The sequence below is a fragment of the Anopheles gambiae genome, chromosome 3 (genome assembly GCF_943734735.2).
Source record: "Anopheles gambiae chromosome 3, idAnoGambNW_F1_1, whole genome shotgun sequence".
Taxonomy (NCBI): domain Eukaryota; kingdom Metazoa; phylum Arthropoda; class Insecta; order Diptera; family Culicidae; genus Anopheles; species Anopheles gambiae.
In genome coordinates this window covers 90,308,898-90,327,070 of record NC_064602.1, presented here as the reverse complement: position 1 = coordinate 90,327,070, position 18,173 = coordinate 90,308,898, and the positions used below count along the sequence as shown (strand labels likewise).

Genomic DNA, 18,173 nt, shown 5'->3' with positions numbered 1-18,173 from the left:
TACTGTGGTTTTACAGAGGTTTGGCCGATAAAAATTGAAATGGTAAGAAAATATTATGCCGAAAATAAAAAAAATAATATAATAAAATGTCCAAAATATGATTTTAGCGATTTCATGGCTAATAGCGAATCAGTTGAGAGCCCCTGCCGCTAAAGGCCAGCTGTCAAACGGTTCGCCCGAAACAAAAACAGTCGCGTAGGAGGCTGTCAAGTGGGAAGGTGGTGCTTGCTCAAGGAATTTCGGTGCAGTGCAAGACTTGCACACTCGCACCAGACCCAACCCCTCCGTCCCGGGGGTTAAGCATAAGCATAGGCATAAAACGCTATAGTTTTTAATGTGTGCAACATAAGCTCGGCTTAGCGAAAGTTTAACCTCTGCAACAAAACGTTTCCTTCGTGCTCAAATCAACCAAATTCCGAAGTGCTCGAAGAAGTGCCAGTGCCATATGATCCCAGCAGGCCCTCTTGAAAAGGAAGTAAACAGATTGCGTGTGCGTGTGTTTGTGTGTGTGTATGTGTGCAGAGTGTACTACGTCCGCCGACCGCGCTCGTTCTAGTTGCCGGGTGCGTGTGCCCAATCGGTCGACGATTGTGTAATATCGGCTGAAGAGGGTAGTACTGCCTCACAACCACTAGACGCGTCCGTATGGTTCACCTGGGCGAACTTTAAAGGGCACACGTCCAGTAGAAAGACCGCCCGCTCTTCCCTCCTCAGGTGAAGAAGGGTGCTTTGGAGGGTGATCAGTTCAGCCGAGAAACAGCAGCGATCTCGGGCACAATGTCGGTCAGCGGGGACAAAATGTTATCAGAAAACGATGGTGGTACGTATATACAACAGGCGAAGGCGCGCGCGTCACTCTTCTACGCATGCAACAGATGAGACCCATTCGAACGTTCCTCAAACCAATTGCTTTGCTTCGTCCCATTTTAGGTACCTCGAACAAAGAAGTATCGCCCACTGGCAGCAACAGCTCGCGGCGTGATGTGGCCGAACGGATCAGTAAATCTGTGTAAGTGTCAAAATGCAAATAGAAGAACACAAAAATATGCTGTCGGCTATTAAAAATATGGATCACCCCCTAAGGAACGGAAGGGGAAGCAGGCGCAAGCGAACAACACGCTGTCACGTCTCGGTCTAGGCAGTTCTGAAAATGTGCTGACTAAGATCCACCCATTCTCGAGCTTGGGCACTCCAGCTCGGGTGTAGCCGTTGCCGTTCTGTATTAATGGACGAGCGATTTGGCTGGTACGCCTCCCTTAATTGCACCATTGTGCAGCAATCAAGATGGGACGCGAGACCGTGCGGGTGTTGTATCGATGGAGAAGAGGGTGTTTTGGGGGCGGAGAGAAGCCGAAACGGATTTGATGAACATCATCACCGCACGGCTGCTGGAATCATTGAACGAAGCCACCACACAAAGCCTATCACTAGGCCGTCCGGGCGTTATCAGGACCGATTGATTGTTCAAATTGTGTGTCGTGGAAAAATCGACGAACTTATCACGATAGCACGGGTGTGACAGTGTGTGACGGAAGCTACAGCACACACTATTGAGGGCAGCTGACCCGTTGCAAACGGGGTGGTTGTGTCGCAGAGGCGTAGAGTTTGATGGTGACGCCCGCGGAAATAAGTTGAATGAACTTGCACGGAGTGTGTACACTGTGCTTTTGTTTGGACGGGGCAGTTTGGCTTTCCTTTTCTTAGATAAATTGCGATAAAGGTTCCATATTTGCACAATCTCACAACGATTCTAGCGACAATGAATCAGCAAGGGGAATTAGTGGGAATATTTATAGATCTAATTGATTTGATTTTTTTTTGCAATACATCACGTGTGTTGGAAGCAATCTAATCAAGCAAACCGGTAACGTGCAATGCTTCTTGTGGATTAGAATTTTCAGCTTCACGTTAAACAGCTGATGTGTTAGCAAGGTTGCTATCTACTTTGGGCTAAAGATAAGGGACATAATAGAGCCATCACAAGTGGTACTTAAGATGCTGGTAGGAAACGCACAGTTTGCCATAGTGTGTACTATTTTTGGATTTTCTTAACTTATCTCAAGGTGGGAAGGCATTTTTTCCCCATATCGCGATGACGTGTTGTAGCAAAATGGCTCCATCAATTAAGGCATAGATGAGATCTACATTATGCTACGACGAAACGAAGAAGGATATCACTGTGGGTTTGAATGGTGGCAATCGATTGATAATAGAGTTATAATGTTAACCTGTGTAGAACATATTTTTGCCTTAGTATTCGCAGTATTAGAGCTTGAAGAGCATGATATTTATTGCAGTCGAATAATTTTTGCACAGGTTCTGAATACTCTGTAAGGGTCAAACGAAGAATGGTGATCAAACATTTAATTCAATTGGTGTTTAATTAAAAAAATATATAATTTTTTAAACATACAGTAGGAGAGAGTTTACTGTTTAGATACCTCTCCAATTTGAAAAGCCCCTCTTATTTGAACATTTTAAATAAGAATAAGAGATGACTGTATATTGAATGAGTATATTATAGCTTTGATTCTAGGTTGTTGAAATTATTAGAATTTATTAAGTCTGAAGGATTAAATCATTATTTTTAAATCGATTTCTCTTGTTCATCGAGACAAAGCGTCCTAGACTGTAATTCTTGATATCGGAATGACTCAGCAACAGACTCCAACGAATGATTCATCTAAAGGCTAGGCAGTCACTTCACAATCGGCTCGATCCCCAGTTGATCGTCTATGAAAAATACGTTCTCATAAACGTTCTCGTGATTTTTGGTTTTGAATTTATTGAGTTGCTCTTCTTAAAAATAACGTTGTAATTTAGGCAAACACACTCTTAACAAACAACTAACAAACCTTAACAAAAACACCAAACTTAACAACAGCTTTATCAACTGCCTTAAGCCGGTTTTTAATGAAGCGTTTTAAATTAATAACAAACCGCTGAACGGTAAACAATTGAAACCAAAACACCCACACCGCTGCACCAACACATGTGCCAACATACAGAGCAAACGATTTTCTAACGATCGCCAACACATGTGCGTTACTCATGCGCATGGTAGTGTCGGTTAAAGTTTCCACCAATACCACCGACACACTTGAAACGACGTGATCGCAGGCAACCCACACAGCTGGAACGGGCGATAATAGCGCGCGCTTGTTTCCACTAATCTAAGCGCGGCGATAGGGCATCAAATGACGTTCGACGGCGCAAACACACCAATACAGGAAGGAGCGCCGCCCTTCTAATAGCAGTCCCTGTTGGTAAAGCTCTTGGAGCCCGCGAACTCGCAAAACCGGTGCGGTGCACGGCCACAGTTCGTTTGGGACCGTTCGTGAGCGAACGTTGAGCTGCGCGCGTTATAACGTACTTTGCCGGACGGATCGGATCAGTTTTAGTGTATCCTGAACAGTTAGGTAGTGGCGTGTGTTGGAGTGGTTTCCCGTGCGTACGTGGGGGTCGTTTTAACACGGGCGCCGGCCTAGGCAGTTGTGTTGCTACTAGTGGCAGTGTCGAATGGTGAAAGTAATATGTAATGGCCAGGAGGGTACAGGCATTTTTTACACAGTATTAAAGATCCGGCCCCGGTCTCCGGTGTGTCCGAAGTTGTGAAAGTTGGAAAAAAGCTTGGCAGTGAAAAAAGGCGGTAGTGGTGGCAAGAGAGTAGTTGGCCCAGTGTTTGTAGATTGTAATACAACGTGAACAGACAAGCCGAGCAGACAGATCAACGAGATGCGATGAATTTCCTCAAAAACATCAACAAATCATCACAGCAGAACGGTGCTGGGCATGGTGTCCAGTACGCACTGCTTATCAACAATGGCGGTGAAATTAATGGGTAATGAAACCAACAAGAAAATAACTAGCCTTATCTGTTTGATGATGGTGAATAACCAAGCTTCTAGTTCTTCAGTTGTCTAGTGTGTTATTTGCTTCAGCGAAAACGATGGTACTTTACCACCGCTCAAGTGTTGCAAAAAAAAAGACGTGCTAATCTACGAGCAGAGCTTCTTGAAGAGAACGACCTCCGGGGTATCGGATTTCAAGTGGTTGTGAAACCGGGCCCAACAAATCATCAGTTATCGGGAGAGGTAGCTCCCGTTTGCGGGGAGTTGCTATCTCTCTGGGCACACGATTAAAGATCACCTGGCAAGGACATACACCTCAGGGCATCGTTTGCGTTTGACATTTAGTCCAGACGGCGCTCAGAGGAAGAGTGAAGCGAACAAGAGATGCACCAAAAGAAGATCATTAACCGATCCTCGAATGTAAAAGGGCAATACTTGAACTATGTTCACTGATAAAGACTATGTAATGGTGCTTCTGTATGCGTAGAAATACCGCATATTGGTTCTTGCCTAAGAAAAGCTACAAAAAAGCGTTTATTTTTTTTTTTACTAAATTTGTACTGACGTCAATGAGAAGATCGTAAATGATTGCTCTAGCGACAGGGAACCGTGAAGTTGGTTGTCTCGGCATACTGTTTATACTCCTTGGTAACTTGGGTAAGATAAGCTCCGGCTACACTTACACTCTCCCATCACTTACCGATGGGCTTACGTTACGTCTGGAGCAAGTGCCCTATCAAACACTGCTCTCCTATTGTATGCTTAAACACTGGCATTGGAGAGATTTTGTTTGGAATAAGATTTTGAGTTGATTGAGCAGTTCCAGCACGTTTCAGATCGTATCCCCTTCGGGTGTTTATAACTCATTCCGCGAACTACCTGCATAGATAAGCTTCAAAGTAAATGGTATAATAGAAGCTACACTAAATGCTGTTTTATTATTCGTACTGTGATAGATCTACCCTTGTGCGCATCGTCTGCTAGTACTGTATCCGATCAATGCATGTGGTGGATGCTATCCAGTTACCTTGCAGCCACGGTTAGTCTATGACCGACATATGCGGTGCTGTTACTACTTCAACCGTTGGCTGGAAGGGTGTGAAAAAATGCACCAAAATGCAACAGGTGGACTGATGAGGCGTAAAACATCACCCACTGAAGGTTGTTTCGGTGGGCTTGAATTGACTCTATACATAATAACTATGGCAAACCCATTTGGATGTTGTGTTGGAGGAAGTGGATGTAACACATTGAATAGTTTGTTGCATTCCTTGCTTTGCAATTGATTTGATTAAACTTGTTTGGTGGATGAGTGCATTATTTTAATTACAAAACAACGAATGGAAACCAGTTTCTGCCGTGCATATTTTACTGGACTGGTGATTTATGTTTGTTTTAATTAGCTAACGCAACAAGAACTGGAAATAAGTTATTTTTGGAAGTGTTTCACATTGTTCCATGATTGTGCTTCATTGTGTTATCAGCTGATACTTTACAAGTTGTTGGTAGTTTGCAAACACTTGGAGACGCCCGACGGTCTAACGACAGCCGCTTCGACCTTTGTAAAGACCACTTGTGATTCTTGGTTAGTATCGTCTACCTGTAGCAAGAATTATTCTCTTGCTTGTTATTTGACGTAAGAGAAGTACAATATATTGTTAAGGTCCAAGTTTGCAGGCTTCGTGTCGGTCGCCGTTACTTGGCTTAATGCGCGTGTTAAATTTTGTTCAATCTCGTTTGAAAAACTGGAAAGACCGCAGAACGTCAATTGTATTCAAAAGAATATAAATGGTTGCTAAATTGATCGTATCTACCAAGAGCTATTCGGAAATTCCATCAACCTTTTTTGTTGTGTGCCCGTTATTCATAATCAAATGAATGTTAAAAATTAAGCCAATGAATCTTTTATGCTTCTTCCTGTAAGATTAGCTGTTTTCAATTTACTGTAATCTTTTTTAATTGATTTAATTGATCATAATTCTTCGATCAACCGTATTTTAAAGAATTCTTTAGGTGTTTTTAACTCAATATTTTGCATTTGACCCACTGTTTAAAGTATCGTTTTTTTTAAACATTATATCTGTATACCGCTATCGCACTATTAATTGGCGAACGACTTGCCGACCCAACCTTGGGGTTCATTTCCCACCACTCGGTAGTTTATGTAAGGGCAAATCGACCCCACTCTCATTCTCGCCCAACCCCCGCTGAGTGTTCCGTGCACAACTTCGTGCTCCAGTTTCGAAGGCATTCGCAAACGTATGTGGAAGGAAATAAACGCAACTCCTTCCACTCTATCTTGCGCATACACGTATAATTGTAAGTCGCACGAATTCACGAAACCTACGCATATGGGGCGATGTGGAGATTTGTCGACATTTCGCAAATATTGACATTATCATAAAATGTGCGAGCTAAGAGGGATAGAAACAACAATATAGCGCTGGAAAGGGGGGGCTCAAGATGATGTGGAATGAACGGTACGTAAGAGTGGCATTGGATTATTTAGAGAAATAATGTGTCAAATGAAAAGCACGTGAGACAACGAATATATAATTTGTCGGCTGTGTATTGTTTATATTATTGATTTTAGTGGAAAATTATAGTAGATAGTATCTAATAGATATTTAAAGTAACCAGTAGCCAAATATATGAAAAATCAGCTTTTCATGTAGAATATATAACAACTATTTTATAGTTATTTAGTGGGTCTATATAACTTTATACATTAGCTTCAGATTAGATTTGAACGTCAGAGCTTTTGAACGTACGGCCAAACGCTTGCCACGACACTACCGAACAGATTCTGATAGCTGCAGTTAGTATCTATGTTTTTTCAAAAATACGGTTTTTTGGTACTCACATTTCAAATACAACTGTATATAGATATTAAAATCTTCAAAAATATCTTCAATTTGCATTCCAGTGGCCGGAGTTGTTGGAAACGTCAAAGCACTATTATACGATTTATTGTAATTAAAGTGCCAGGCACTGGCACTGGCAATGTTACTATCGTGTCATCATCAAAGTTTTACAAGCAATGTTTTTACTAATTCGCGTGCTGTACATGTTCTTTTTAATCTTGCTTCCACCTGATAAGCGTGATGTTCTGGCGTGGTTTTGTTGCCCCATCATCATCAGCGGTGTGTTCGAGCCTCAGCTGATTAATGAGCTGCTGCGGATACATTTTGAGTGTGTTGTGTTGTGCAAAAAAACAAATTTGAGTCCTGAGCTACGGGATGTATTCTAATTGAGCTTTTTTTAGGCATACAAGTTGCTACAAGTGTGCGTGTGGTATGGTAGAGATTTGTTTACTTCAGGCAAGGGACGGTTGAGATACGGTGGAATGATCAAAACATACGCGATCGCAGCAGGAGGGGGAAATACACGAATATATGTTCGTAGTTACGATGTGTGGCTCTCTGTGTATGTGTGTAATATGTTTCATACCAACCAATGAACCAACCCCCACCCTTAACGAAAAAAACCGGCTCGGTTTTTCCCGTCGACTGACGAGGGCGTTTCGTGTGATGGGTGAAAGCTCCTCCAGTTCGAACCGAAACTTGGGCCAGACAACGGCTCACTCACACGGTGTAGTTGCGCGTTGTTGTGACCGTTCCCAATCTCGATCGCGTTGTTGCAGCAGCTGCGTGAAGCGTAAAACCTAAGGGTTGTTGTCCGGCCACGATTGCGCATTAATCTCTACGCCTAGCAGTGACGTGCGATCATTTAATAGGTGGTTAGAAAACGCGCGACGTTACTTTCAAATCCGGCCACAGTTTCAAGGTCGTCGGACGTGTTCATAAAACCAAATTTTAAGGAGTGGGCAACCTTCATCCTGCTCCCACCCCATGCTTCAATAATGGTGTAGCCGAAAGTTACCAACGAAAAAGCAGGCAGTGTTGTCCAGTGCCAAATCTTAACCTAACTGTGCCCAGCGGCCAGCTTCAAGTTCCGGTTCTGAGCTACAACAGCTGCTTTGGTGAAAATGTGGAACAACGGGTACGGTACAAGCAGGTAATCGTCATGAACGGTGCTTTCCAAACTCGATTCTTCGACATTAGATGGCGTTTAATGAGTTGACTGGTGGCACTAGTCTGGCCAGCAAACGGTCGCAAAAAATGGAGTGAGAGCAATGGCGGGGCAACTACTCCAATCACATTACGTCTACGAGAGGTGCCGCTTTCCGCTACATGAAATAACAAAGGCAACGACGACGGCTTTCGGTTCGTATGTGCTGGTTGCTCCACGAGAGAAATAACTTAAGCTGCCGTTGCTGTTGCTACACCATCCACTGTGGACCAAAAATTTCCTAAGTGGGGGAGAATACGTATGAAAGCGCAACCGATTTTTCACGTTTTTCTTGTACACTTATGAACGGCGTTTCTTCTACTTTTAGTTGTTGGGGTCCCGTGTGGGATTGAAGGCGATTTGGCAAGCAGCAGTATAAAACAAAAAACGTGATGGAGGAGATACAATAGTGCCACAATGGCAGTTCGGATAGAATTGCTTGCGGAGATGATGAAGATCAATATTTGCTTATTTGCACCAAGATGATGATAAAATTCGGACCACTGGACGGGCACGTAGTGTATCGCATTCTACGTTTTACGATAGCACAAAGACTTTAATGCCATTTAGTTGCTAGAATTCATTGATGGTGGTCATTGAATCCTTCATTTTGGTTATGAAAATAGCTCGGAAGATGTAGAGCATGAGCAATGTTTATGATATCTTATTTGAAATCAAAAAATTGCTTTGTCCTCTAATATGTACTAGAGGTTTTTTTGGAAGATTCTGTAATAATCAAACGAATATGAGCGTGGATACAATTCTTCAAAAGTTTTCCTCCAAGTATTTCAAACGTCGACTTTTGAACTCTACGTTTGTTAAGAATTCGACAAAAAATGTGCTTCCAAATCCTTATAGACACCCTAACGGCAGGATGGAAATATGTTTGAGGTTATACTTAGTTCGTGTAATGATTAAAGCCTTGTTTTGACTAAGTAATTGCCGTAATGTACACGGTTTCCGGACGTTCGCTATTGTCCATATCTGCAAGTGATCGTATATTTTTCACTGATATCATTAATGTCTATTCTGAGTAAATATCTGCAGACCATACAGAACCCAGCCTCAACAATGTCTGTCGTATGCAGGTATTTTCTGCCGCATGATCGTTTTCTTCATCTCTTTACTTGGGCCTTCCTGGGCAACTGCTGCTTTAAGATCAGATGACTATCTAGACGATCTTCAATAACGAAATAATATCATAAATGCCAAATGTATTATATCTGATTGAGTTCACAATTAAGTGTCTTGTGAAGTAACATCTTGGATGGATATGATCAGTGCACATCCTAGTTTATCTTGGAGTTCCCCCAATCGTCAGTATTAGATATCATCTTTCTCTGGTGTATATGATCTTCCAAGGAAAGGTTTGATGGGAGTACCTTCGTTTGAAATGATACTTGTTATGATAGTACCAACATATTCCTAAAAATGCTTGTTCAAAGTTAACGAATATTAAATCATACTCATTCATTGTGAGTCATAAGGGAAATGTCTGTTCTACAAATAACGATGACTTGACTTTTATTTTTGCATTTTGAAGTACTTCGCACCGATATCAAAACTATTGGATGACGAATTCGAAGCACGCTTGTAATAGTATCGCATAACAAATCCATGTGAAATGGGATCGTAACACCGTTTTTTATAGTTTTGTTTGTTTGTTTTTCCAGTTTTATCCACCAGACGATAGGAACTAATGCAAACAACAAACGATATGTTTTTTTTTACTGTTTCCATTCACCGACAATCCGTTTATGCTCTCTTATGCACAACTGCACGACTCTGATTGCTCGCTCGCTCATCTCATCCCGCTCTACTCAGCCCAGTGGAGGGAATGATTCGTGAGCGAAATAAAATTGTCTCCCTATTTCCCCCAGGCGCTCCCTAGAGACGAAGACATAGCATCCGCCGATAAGACCGATATGCGAAACGGTGTGCTGATAAGGGTGTTTTTTAAGACTCTCACGGAAGCTACTCCCATAGATCGATGATAATCAGTTGCATTCGAGTCACAGTGCGCGATAGTCGCACGGTAAAGAATTGGATTGACCTGCACGGTGCACCTCCATGTGCTTTTGGATGGATTTCCGCTACTGCCCAGTTGTTACACAAGTGGAAGAAAGACGGTCGATTTCGAGGCGCCCAGAATTACGTGACATTTTGTGAAGGAGAATACAGCGATCGGAATAATCTTTTAAATTGAGTGTTAATTTGTGTCGCGCACCAAGATGTCGCTAGAATCGAAAGAATTTCACGTACCGGCAGACACGCAGCGACTTTTGAGGTATACTCATCTGCGGTGCTTTGTGGTGAAATGAGATAATTTGCCATATATTCAGCAGAAGCTTCCGGGAATTTTTCCATTAATTTAAAACTCCGATATTCCAACTGCGTCTTGAGTTGCGGATGGATGTACTTCTCGTCGAACGTTCCGCTGGAAAGTGGAGCAGCATACAGGCGTTATCTTTTACGCGTTGGTTAGTTTGTTATTTGCTGAGCCGTTGATAGGCGCTGGTTCGCGTTATCGGTTATTGAGACAGAGATTTCGTCCACAGCACGGCGTGTACGTGCCCCGATGTGTGCTATTGTGGCAGACAATCGGTTTCTCCATCGGTAACCCCCGGTGGGGCTATTGCACGAGCTCAAAATATTCCACCAGCGCTTACAATGTATCAATTTTGCATGGATGGAGGAGAGTCATTGTGTTTAATCGCTTTCCGATCAAGTTTATGATTTAATCATGGAGAAACTCAGTATCGAAATGTTTCCCGAGCATGCCTAATGCGAGTTATTCGTATCCAGAATTGAATCCAGAACCTATAGCTCATGAAACTTCAAAGATTCGCGAATATTTAAGAATTCATACGAATCTGCAAAGATTCGTGAACCGATCAAACGTCAATATCTTAGGTTTTTTGAATATTTAAAGAACTCATAGATTCTTAAGTTCTCAAGAAATCAACCTAAACTAAGATTCAAACTGTGTATGCTGTGAAATGCAGTGAAAATAGTACAGTGTTGTACGGATTGTACGAATTGTACAATTATCGGATAGAGATGCATGAGTTCTAAAAGATTAATATCTATCTTAAGTTTTTTTTAAATATTTAAAAAATGTTAAGATTTATATGCTTTTAGGGATGTATGAATCTTGAGAGATCTTTGAGGATTCGCGAATCATTGAAGACTCAATAATGTCAAACTTTGACTATGAGATGCATTGATGTATTAAAACGATTTATCCAGATTTATAACTATAATTCAAATTTACCCATCTCTACTATTGACGTATCTTTCATTCAAGTTCATAAAAACTTTAAAATAAATTTATATTGCCACACAACAAATGAAACTAACAGATCCAACTTTTCTTCTAATTTTAGGGAAAATATGGACGACTACGGTGAGTCGACTGGACTGTTGGAGCAGCCGGTTGCCTCCGTACGACTGCCGATCATTGGCATGACCTGCCAGTCGTGCGTGCGCAACATCGAAGGCACGATCGGCAGCAAGCTGGGCGTGATCAAGATCAACGTGGTGCTGGCAGAAAATGCCGGTTACATTGATTACGATCCGTCGCTTACCGATCCGGCCCAGCTAGCAGCGGACATAGACGATATGGGCTTCGAGTGCACGTACACGGAACCGGGTGCATCGAGCGCCGGTCCGAAACGATCCATCCTCGTCGAAGGCGTCGAAAGTGACAGTGAAACGACGAACCAGAAATCGGACGTACGAACGACGCGCATCTCCATCGAAGGCATGACCTGCCAATCGTGCGTGAGAAACATCGAAGGAAACATTAAAGACCGTCCAGGGGTGATCTCCATCCGCGTGCTGCTCGACGAGCGGCTCGGCATCGTTGAGTACGATGGGCGCCAGACAACGGCGGAAGCGATCGCCGAACAGATCGACGACATGGGATTCGAGGCACGGGTGGTCGGTGAACCGAACCAGCCAGAACAGCAGCGAGCCCGATCCTCCCCCCAAGCGAACGACAAAAAGCACGCGACCAACGGTAGCTTAACGCCGAAAAAGAAAGCGGACGAGTCGGCGCAGCTAAGGCGCTGCTTTCTGCACGTCCAGGGCATGACGTGTGCGAGCTGCGTGTCGGCAATCGAGAAGCACTGCCGCAAGATATACGGCGTGGAGTCGATCCTGATCGCGCTGCTCGCCGCCAAGGCGGAAGTAAAGTACGACGAACGGTTAACGACGCCCGCCGACGTTGCGAAATCGATCACGGAGCTCGGCTTCCCGACCGAGGTGCTCGAGGAGCCCGGCACGGGCGAAACGGACGTGGAGATTGAAATCCTCGGCATGACGTGCGGGTCCTGTGTGGCAAAGATTGAGCAGACGGCGCTGAAAATACCGGGCGTCCTGCAGGCGTCCGTCGCACTCACGCTCAAGCGGGGCCGGTTTAAGTTTAACAACGAGCGCACCGGCGCGCGCACCATTTGCGAAGCGATCGAGGGGCTCGGCTTTGCGACGCGCGTACTCTCGGGCAAGGACAAGATGGCGCACAACTATCTCGAGCACAAGGAGGAGATTCGCAAGTGGCGCAACGCGTTTCTCGTCTCGCTCGTGTTCGGTGGGCCGTGCATGATCGCGATGGTGTACTTTATGGTGCTGATGCACGAGCGCAGCCACGAGGAGATGTGCTGCGTGCTGCCGGGGCTGTCGCTGGAGAATCTGATTATGTTCACGCTCTCGACGCCGGTCCAGTTTGTCGGCGGGTGGCACTTTTACATCCAGGCGTACCGGGCCGTGAAGCATGGGGCGAGCAACATGGACGTGCTGATCACGATGGCCACCACGGTGAGCTACCTGTACTCGGTGGGCGTGCTGGTAGCGGCCATGGTGCTGGAGCAGCACACCTCTCCACTGACCTTCTTCGATACACCGCCGATGCTGTTCATCTTCATCTCGCTCGGACGGTGGATGGAGCACATCGCGAAGGGCAAAACGTCCGAAGCGCTGTCGAAGCTGCTTTCGCTGAAGGCGACCGAGGCAACGCTCGTCACGCTCGGGCCGGACTACGCCGTCCTGTCGGAGAAGGTCATCTCGGTGGATCTGGTGCAGCGGGGCGACATACTGAAGGTGGTCCCGGGCAGCAAGGTGCCGGTGGACGGCAAGATACTGTGCGGCAACTCGACCTGCGACGAAAGCCTAATCACGGGCGAGTCCATGCCGGTGCCGAAGAAGAAGGGTGCCGTCGTGATCGGTGGTTCGATCAATCAGAACGGGCTGCTGCTGATGCAGGCGACGCACACGGGTGAGCACACGACGCTGGCACAGATCGTGAAGCTGGTCGAGGAGGCGCAAACATCGAAAGCGCCCATACAGCAGCTGGCCGACCGGATCGCTGGCTACTTCGTGCCGTTCGTGGTGGCCGTTTCGGTGATCACGCTGGTCGGGTGGATCGTTTCCGGGTACATCGATATCGGCCACATCCCGGCCAGCGATCGGGACAAGGAAGGGCTAACGCCCTCGGAAATCATCGTCAGCTACGCGTTCCGCTGTGCGCTGAGCGTGCTGGCGATCGCCTGCCCGTGTGCGCTGGGGCTTGCCACCCCGACCGCCGTCATGGTGTCGACCGGCGTCGGTGCCCTGCACGGCATTCTCGTGAAGGGGGCCGGGCCGCTCGAAAACGCACACAAAGTGAAGACGATCGTGTTCGACAAGACGGGCACGATCACGCACGGTATGCCGATGACGTCGCGCATCTGCATGCTGGTAAAGCCGGCAGTGTGTTCCCTTGCCCGCGCACTCACCATCGTCGGATCGGCGGAGGTAAACAGCGAGCATCCGATTGCGACGGCGATCGTAAAGTACGTGAAGGAGACGCTGGAAATCGATGGCTTTGGCAGGTGCAGCAACTTCTCGGCCGTGCCCGGGTGTGGCATCCGGTGCGTCATCTCGAACGTCGGCGACACGTTGAACCGCGTACAGCAGTCGGAGAAAATGCGCAACTATCAAAACTCTTACCGCAGCGAGCAGCAGCACCAGCAGCAGCCACTGTTCATGAACGGTGCCGTCGTGGAGGAACTGATCCCGCAGCTGAGCGCTTCGCAGAAGAACACGATCGAGCTGCAGCAGCTGCTCCACCTGGAACCGATCGGCGAAGGCCCGGACGGTACCGGTGGGGATGCCGGATCGGGCGAAGCGTTTGCCGACGTGAACGAGTACAACGTGCTGATCGGAAATCGGGAGTGGATGGCGCGGAATGCGATCGTTGTGCCGCCCGAGGTGAACATACGCATGTCGGAGGAGGAACAGATGGGCCATACGGCGATACTGTGCGCGATGAACGGGCAGCTCGTCTGTATGCTGTCAGTGTCGGACATGGTGAAGCCGGAGGCACATTTGGCGGTGTACACGCTCAAGCGGATGGGCATCGAGGTGATACTGCTGACGGGTGATAACAAAAATACGGCCGCCAGCATTGCCCGCCAGGTGGGCATCAATCGGGTGTTTGCGGAAGTGTTGCCGTCGCACAAGGTGGCCAAGATCCAGCGGATACAGGAGATGGGCATGCGGGTGGCGATGGTCGGGGACGGTGTGAACGATAGTCCGGCGCTGGCGCAGGCCGACGTGGGTATTGCGATCGCCTCCGGTACGGATGTGGCTGCCGAAGCGGCGGATGTTGTGCTGATGCGGGTAAGCTGTCATGCTCTTTGGCTCATGTGGGTCAACGGTGATCTTTACCGGGCTAGATACAGGGTTTGTCATTTTTAACAGTTCTTCTCTTTTTTGTATATGTTTGAAATTATCAATTAATAATTGGAATCTTTTAAAAAAAATTGGAAAAACAACAATTTATGAAAAAAGAAGGAAAAAATGCAAAAGGCTCGTTTATGGAAACTTAAAACAAAAAAAAATTGTGTGAATGCACACTAGCATTATTTATTAAAAAAAAAAATACAACATTTATGAATATGTTTTCTTATCCTTAGAACGACCTGCTTGATGTGGTGGCCTGCTTGGATCTGTCCCGGAAGACGGTGCGCAAAATTCACTTGAACTTCCTGTTCGCCAGTATGTACAACCTGTTGGGCATTCCGCTGGCCGCCGGCATATTTACGCCGTTTGGATTTACGCTCGAGGTAAGTCGCTTAACTGTTCCACAGAATCGTAAAAAAAAGAATGAAGAAATATTAACATTCCGTTTCATAATCTCAATCCGTTTTAGCCCTGGATGGCATCGGCAGCGATGGCGGCCAGTTCCGTCTCGGTGGTGTGTTCCTCGCTCATGATCAAGCTGTACAAAAAGCCGACCCAAGCCTCGCTGCAAACACCCGAGTACGTGGAGCTGATGGAGGCCGGTGCGTTCCTCGATCCGGACACCATCTCGGTACATCGTGGGCTCGACGACATACCGCGGCCGAATCTGGCCCGCTCGACCAGCTCCACACTGGCCAAGTAAGCAACGCCGGATATTGCTCATGCCATTCTTTACCATCATTCGCAAAACAGACATCAAAGGGGGAACAGTATATAGCAGTCACTAACACTCATGCATCCACCCCAGTTTTGCTGCTGCGTTCATTCCTCGGGTTTCTAATTATGTTTTCTTATGAGTTTCGATTAACAGTTTATGATTGTTTTCTATTTTGTTTTCAGTTTCTTAAGAGCACCCGTTAACACCTAACTCACCCATCTGCCTGTACTACTACTACTACTACATCACTAACCTCACTTAAATGCACACATCTCTTTTTTTGCACTAACTAAACGACTGCACGTGGGTGAACGAACCTTTCGTTGTGGCGTAGCGCACAATTTAGGGCCCAATGGCTTGCCATGAAGCTGTGTGTGTGTGTATAACCTTAAACTAAAGTAGTGCGTTAGTAGTGCGGTGTTTACGTGTAGCTGGACTACAATTATACTTAGTACGACCGTAAGGATATATGACCGTCGTTCCACTTACTTAGAAACAGTGCCAGCAAGTCAAGTCGCTTTATTTGATTACTTAGTTTATAGCTACGTATTGGAGAAATGTTTTTTTTCCTTTTTCGCGTTACTTTTCGTTGGGATATTTATCATCAGTTACATTACTTACTTTGACACTTTATGTTTAAAAAATAACACCCCGTATAAAATAAAAGAAAACGATTGGCGCGCTTGCCACAGCGGTAGCAGACAGGTGGAAGACACAGAAGCTGTACACTGCCATGTAAGGATTTGCGGAGCAAATGATGGGTAGTTCTGATAAAAGCGGTAAACCTTAATTTACTTTTGTTTTGGTTTTTATTTGTTTTGGTATGTTTTTAACACTGAATGGATGTGCACAATGTAACCTTTTCTCGAGTGTCATCCTTTTTTACGGCCTTATAGAAGATCATCACTTACCCATGGTCTGTTTTCTATCTCCTCCCCCACATACACGCACACGCGCAAAACTAGGTTGTTCGGACGCGGCAAAGACACGAAGGAGGACGGACTGCTGGCCACGCTGGACGATGATGAGTTTTCCGTTGGTATCGTTAAGACATCGAACGCGAGCATTTACAAAGACGCAACCGAGCTGCAGAAGCTGTAGATCGTGCCGAGGCGTTGCGTCGAGAGAAAAAAAAACCGCCGTTAAAGCAACCGCACACACCTGACCGGTGGTTATGTTATCAGTGATTCTTTACGATGTTGGAGTCCAGTAAGCTTGTTTTGAGCTTGGACTATTTCCAACCGTAAAGTGCAGCCATACACACATACCGTAGCCCGGGCACGGCGTGAACGGTTCTTTTTCCTCAAATCCCTCCCCCCTCTTTTCTTTTCTTCTGTGTTTTACCAGTTTAGTGTTTTGGGAGGTTTTTTGCAATCTTTTGTGTCCGTTGTGTTTTGGTTTTGTGTCAGTGTCAGTTATGTGATATTTGCATTGTTTGTTTAGGGAAGGAAAGCTACGTGCAACACGCCCGCCCAGTTGTGAAGACGTGTGAACGAATAGTAGGGATTTTCTCTTATAGTATGGACGAATATTGACCAGTACTCAGTAGATGTGTGCGTGTACTTATACCCATGTGCAAACGCCCCCGTACCAGTTCGGCAAAGTGAACTTGTTTTTTTTACACAAACACATATATGCCTTTTACCGAAAAGACTTGTAAATAAATTATATACTACGTTTTTGTAACTGCAACCTTGTAGGGAAGTGTTTATCCGAAAAATCAGTTGAGTTGTCGCTCGGAGAGTAACATGCGCCAGCTATCATATCCTGGCAGCCTTCGCTACCGTCAGGAATTTCGGATCGCCATACAGCTCAGCAAGCTCGTGGTTCGTCGCTCAAACACGTCCAGAGGGTGTCCATTGGTGTGCTGTGCTCTTTAGCGCCCCCACGACTCCGATTCGACTCTGGCTCTTGTTAGTTAATTAGACTTCGGCAAAATCCGAACCATTAGTTTCGTCCGGAGTCTCCCGGATTCTCCCCGAGTCTTTTGGAATCGTCCGGATTATTCTGGAATGACTCCGGATGACTCCGGATGATGCCGAACGATTCCAGACGATTCCGAATGACTCCAGATAATGCTAGGGTGTCCTACCTTCCGGAATTGATTCCGAAATTATCGGAGTCAGATCGGAGTCGACTTCGGATTCTTTCCAATTTTACCCATCACTAGTGTCCATAGACGACCATATCTCACATTTCGTGCGTGCTCGATGTCTTTTGGATCTCAACAGCCGGTGATGTTCATAGTATGCACAATGCGTCTCCGGATTTCGCTGCTGATGTCGTTGTCCGAAGTAATGACCGTCCCGAGATAGCAGAACTCCTTTACTACCTTAAGATTGTTGCCATCAACTAACAAACTGCTTCCCAGATGGTGGTCTGAGTTTCCGGCAAGCAGCTACTTCGTCTTCGTCGCATTGATTCTCAATCCAATTCTTGCTGCTTCGCGTTTGAGTCGGGTGTACGCCTCGCACACCTTCGCTGTTTTGTTGTCCTGGCGATGATGTCGATGTCATCCGCGAAGCCAAGAAATTGGAGAGACTGCTAGAGTATCGTGCCACAGATGTCGATGCCTAGACCAGCGCTTCGAATGACTCCTTAAATAAATTGTCTATGCTTAGTTCTAAAATCCTTCACCGCTAAGCTAGTAACTTATGGTCGAACTAATTGATTACGCATATAAAAAAAACATTTATTGTAAAAAGGCAGAACAAACATTCACATCCCTTGTTGCGTTACGAAATCATAAAGATTCGTTACGAGAGTAACGCCATTTTTAAAACATCTTATCTGTGGTCCAAATCAACTGT

At 45.7% G+C, this 18,173-nt stretch overlaps 1 protein-coding gene across 5 annotated transcripts; it reads left to right on the top strand.

The window, feature by feature from the left end:
- The first annotated feature begins 173 nt into the window (after nt 1-173).
- Nucleotides 174-17,049, top strand: LOC1280886 (copper-transporting ATPase 1). 5 transcript variants are annotated; one of them, XM_061660845.1, is made up of 6 exons: nt 174-820; nt 931-1,009; nt 11,309-14,582; nt 14,879-15,028; nt 15,115-15,344; nt 16,329-17,049. In XM_061660845.1, the coding sequence occupies exons 1-6, from the start codon at nt 778-780 to the stop codon at nt 16,462-16,464; spliced, it is 3,912 nt and encodes a 1,303-aa protein (XP_061516829.1). In that variant the 5' UTR covers nt 174-777; the 3' UTR covers nt 16,465-17,049. The 5 variants fall into 5 exon arrangements, with proteins under 5 accessions (XP_061516829.1, XP_061516833.1, XP_061516830.1 ...); XM_061660849.1 differs by lacking the exon at nt 16,329-17,049 and adding an exon at nt 15,546-16,149; XM_061660846.1 differs by lacking the exons at nt 174-820; nt 931-1,009 and adding an exon at nt 3,229-3,841.
- The last annotated feature ends 1,124 nt before the right edge of the window (nt 17,050-18,173 follow it).

Excerpts from the sequence above, each read along its gene's own strand:
- LOC1280886 (XM_061660845.1), top strand. The coding sequence starts at position 778 with ATGTCGGTCAGCGGGGACAAAATGTTATCAGAAAACGATGGTG. Across the intron at positions 1,010-11,308 it reads GAACGGATCAGTAAATCTGT|GGAAAATATGGACGACTACG; the intron begins GTAAGTGTCAAA and ends TTCTAATTTTAG. Across the intron at positions 15,029-15,114 it reads CGTTTGGATTTACGCTCGAG|CCCTGGATGGCATCGGCAGC; the intron begins GTAAGTCGCTTA and ends AATCCGTTTTAG.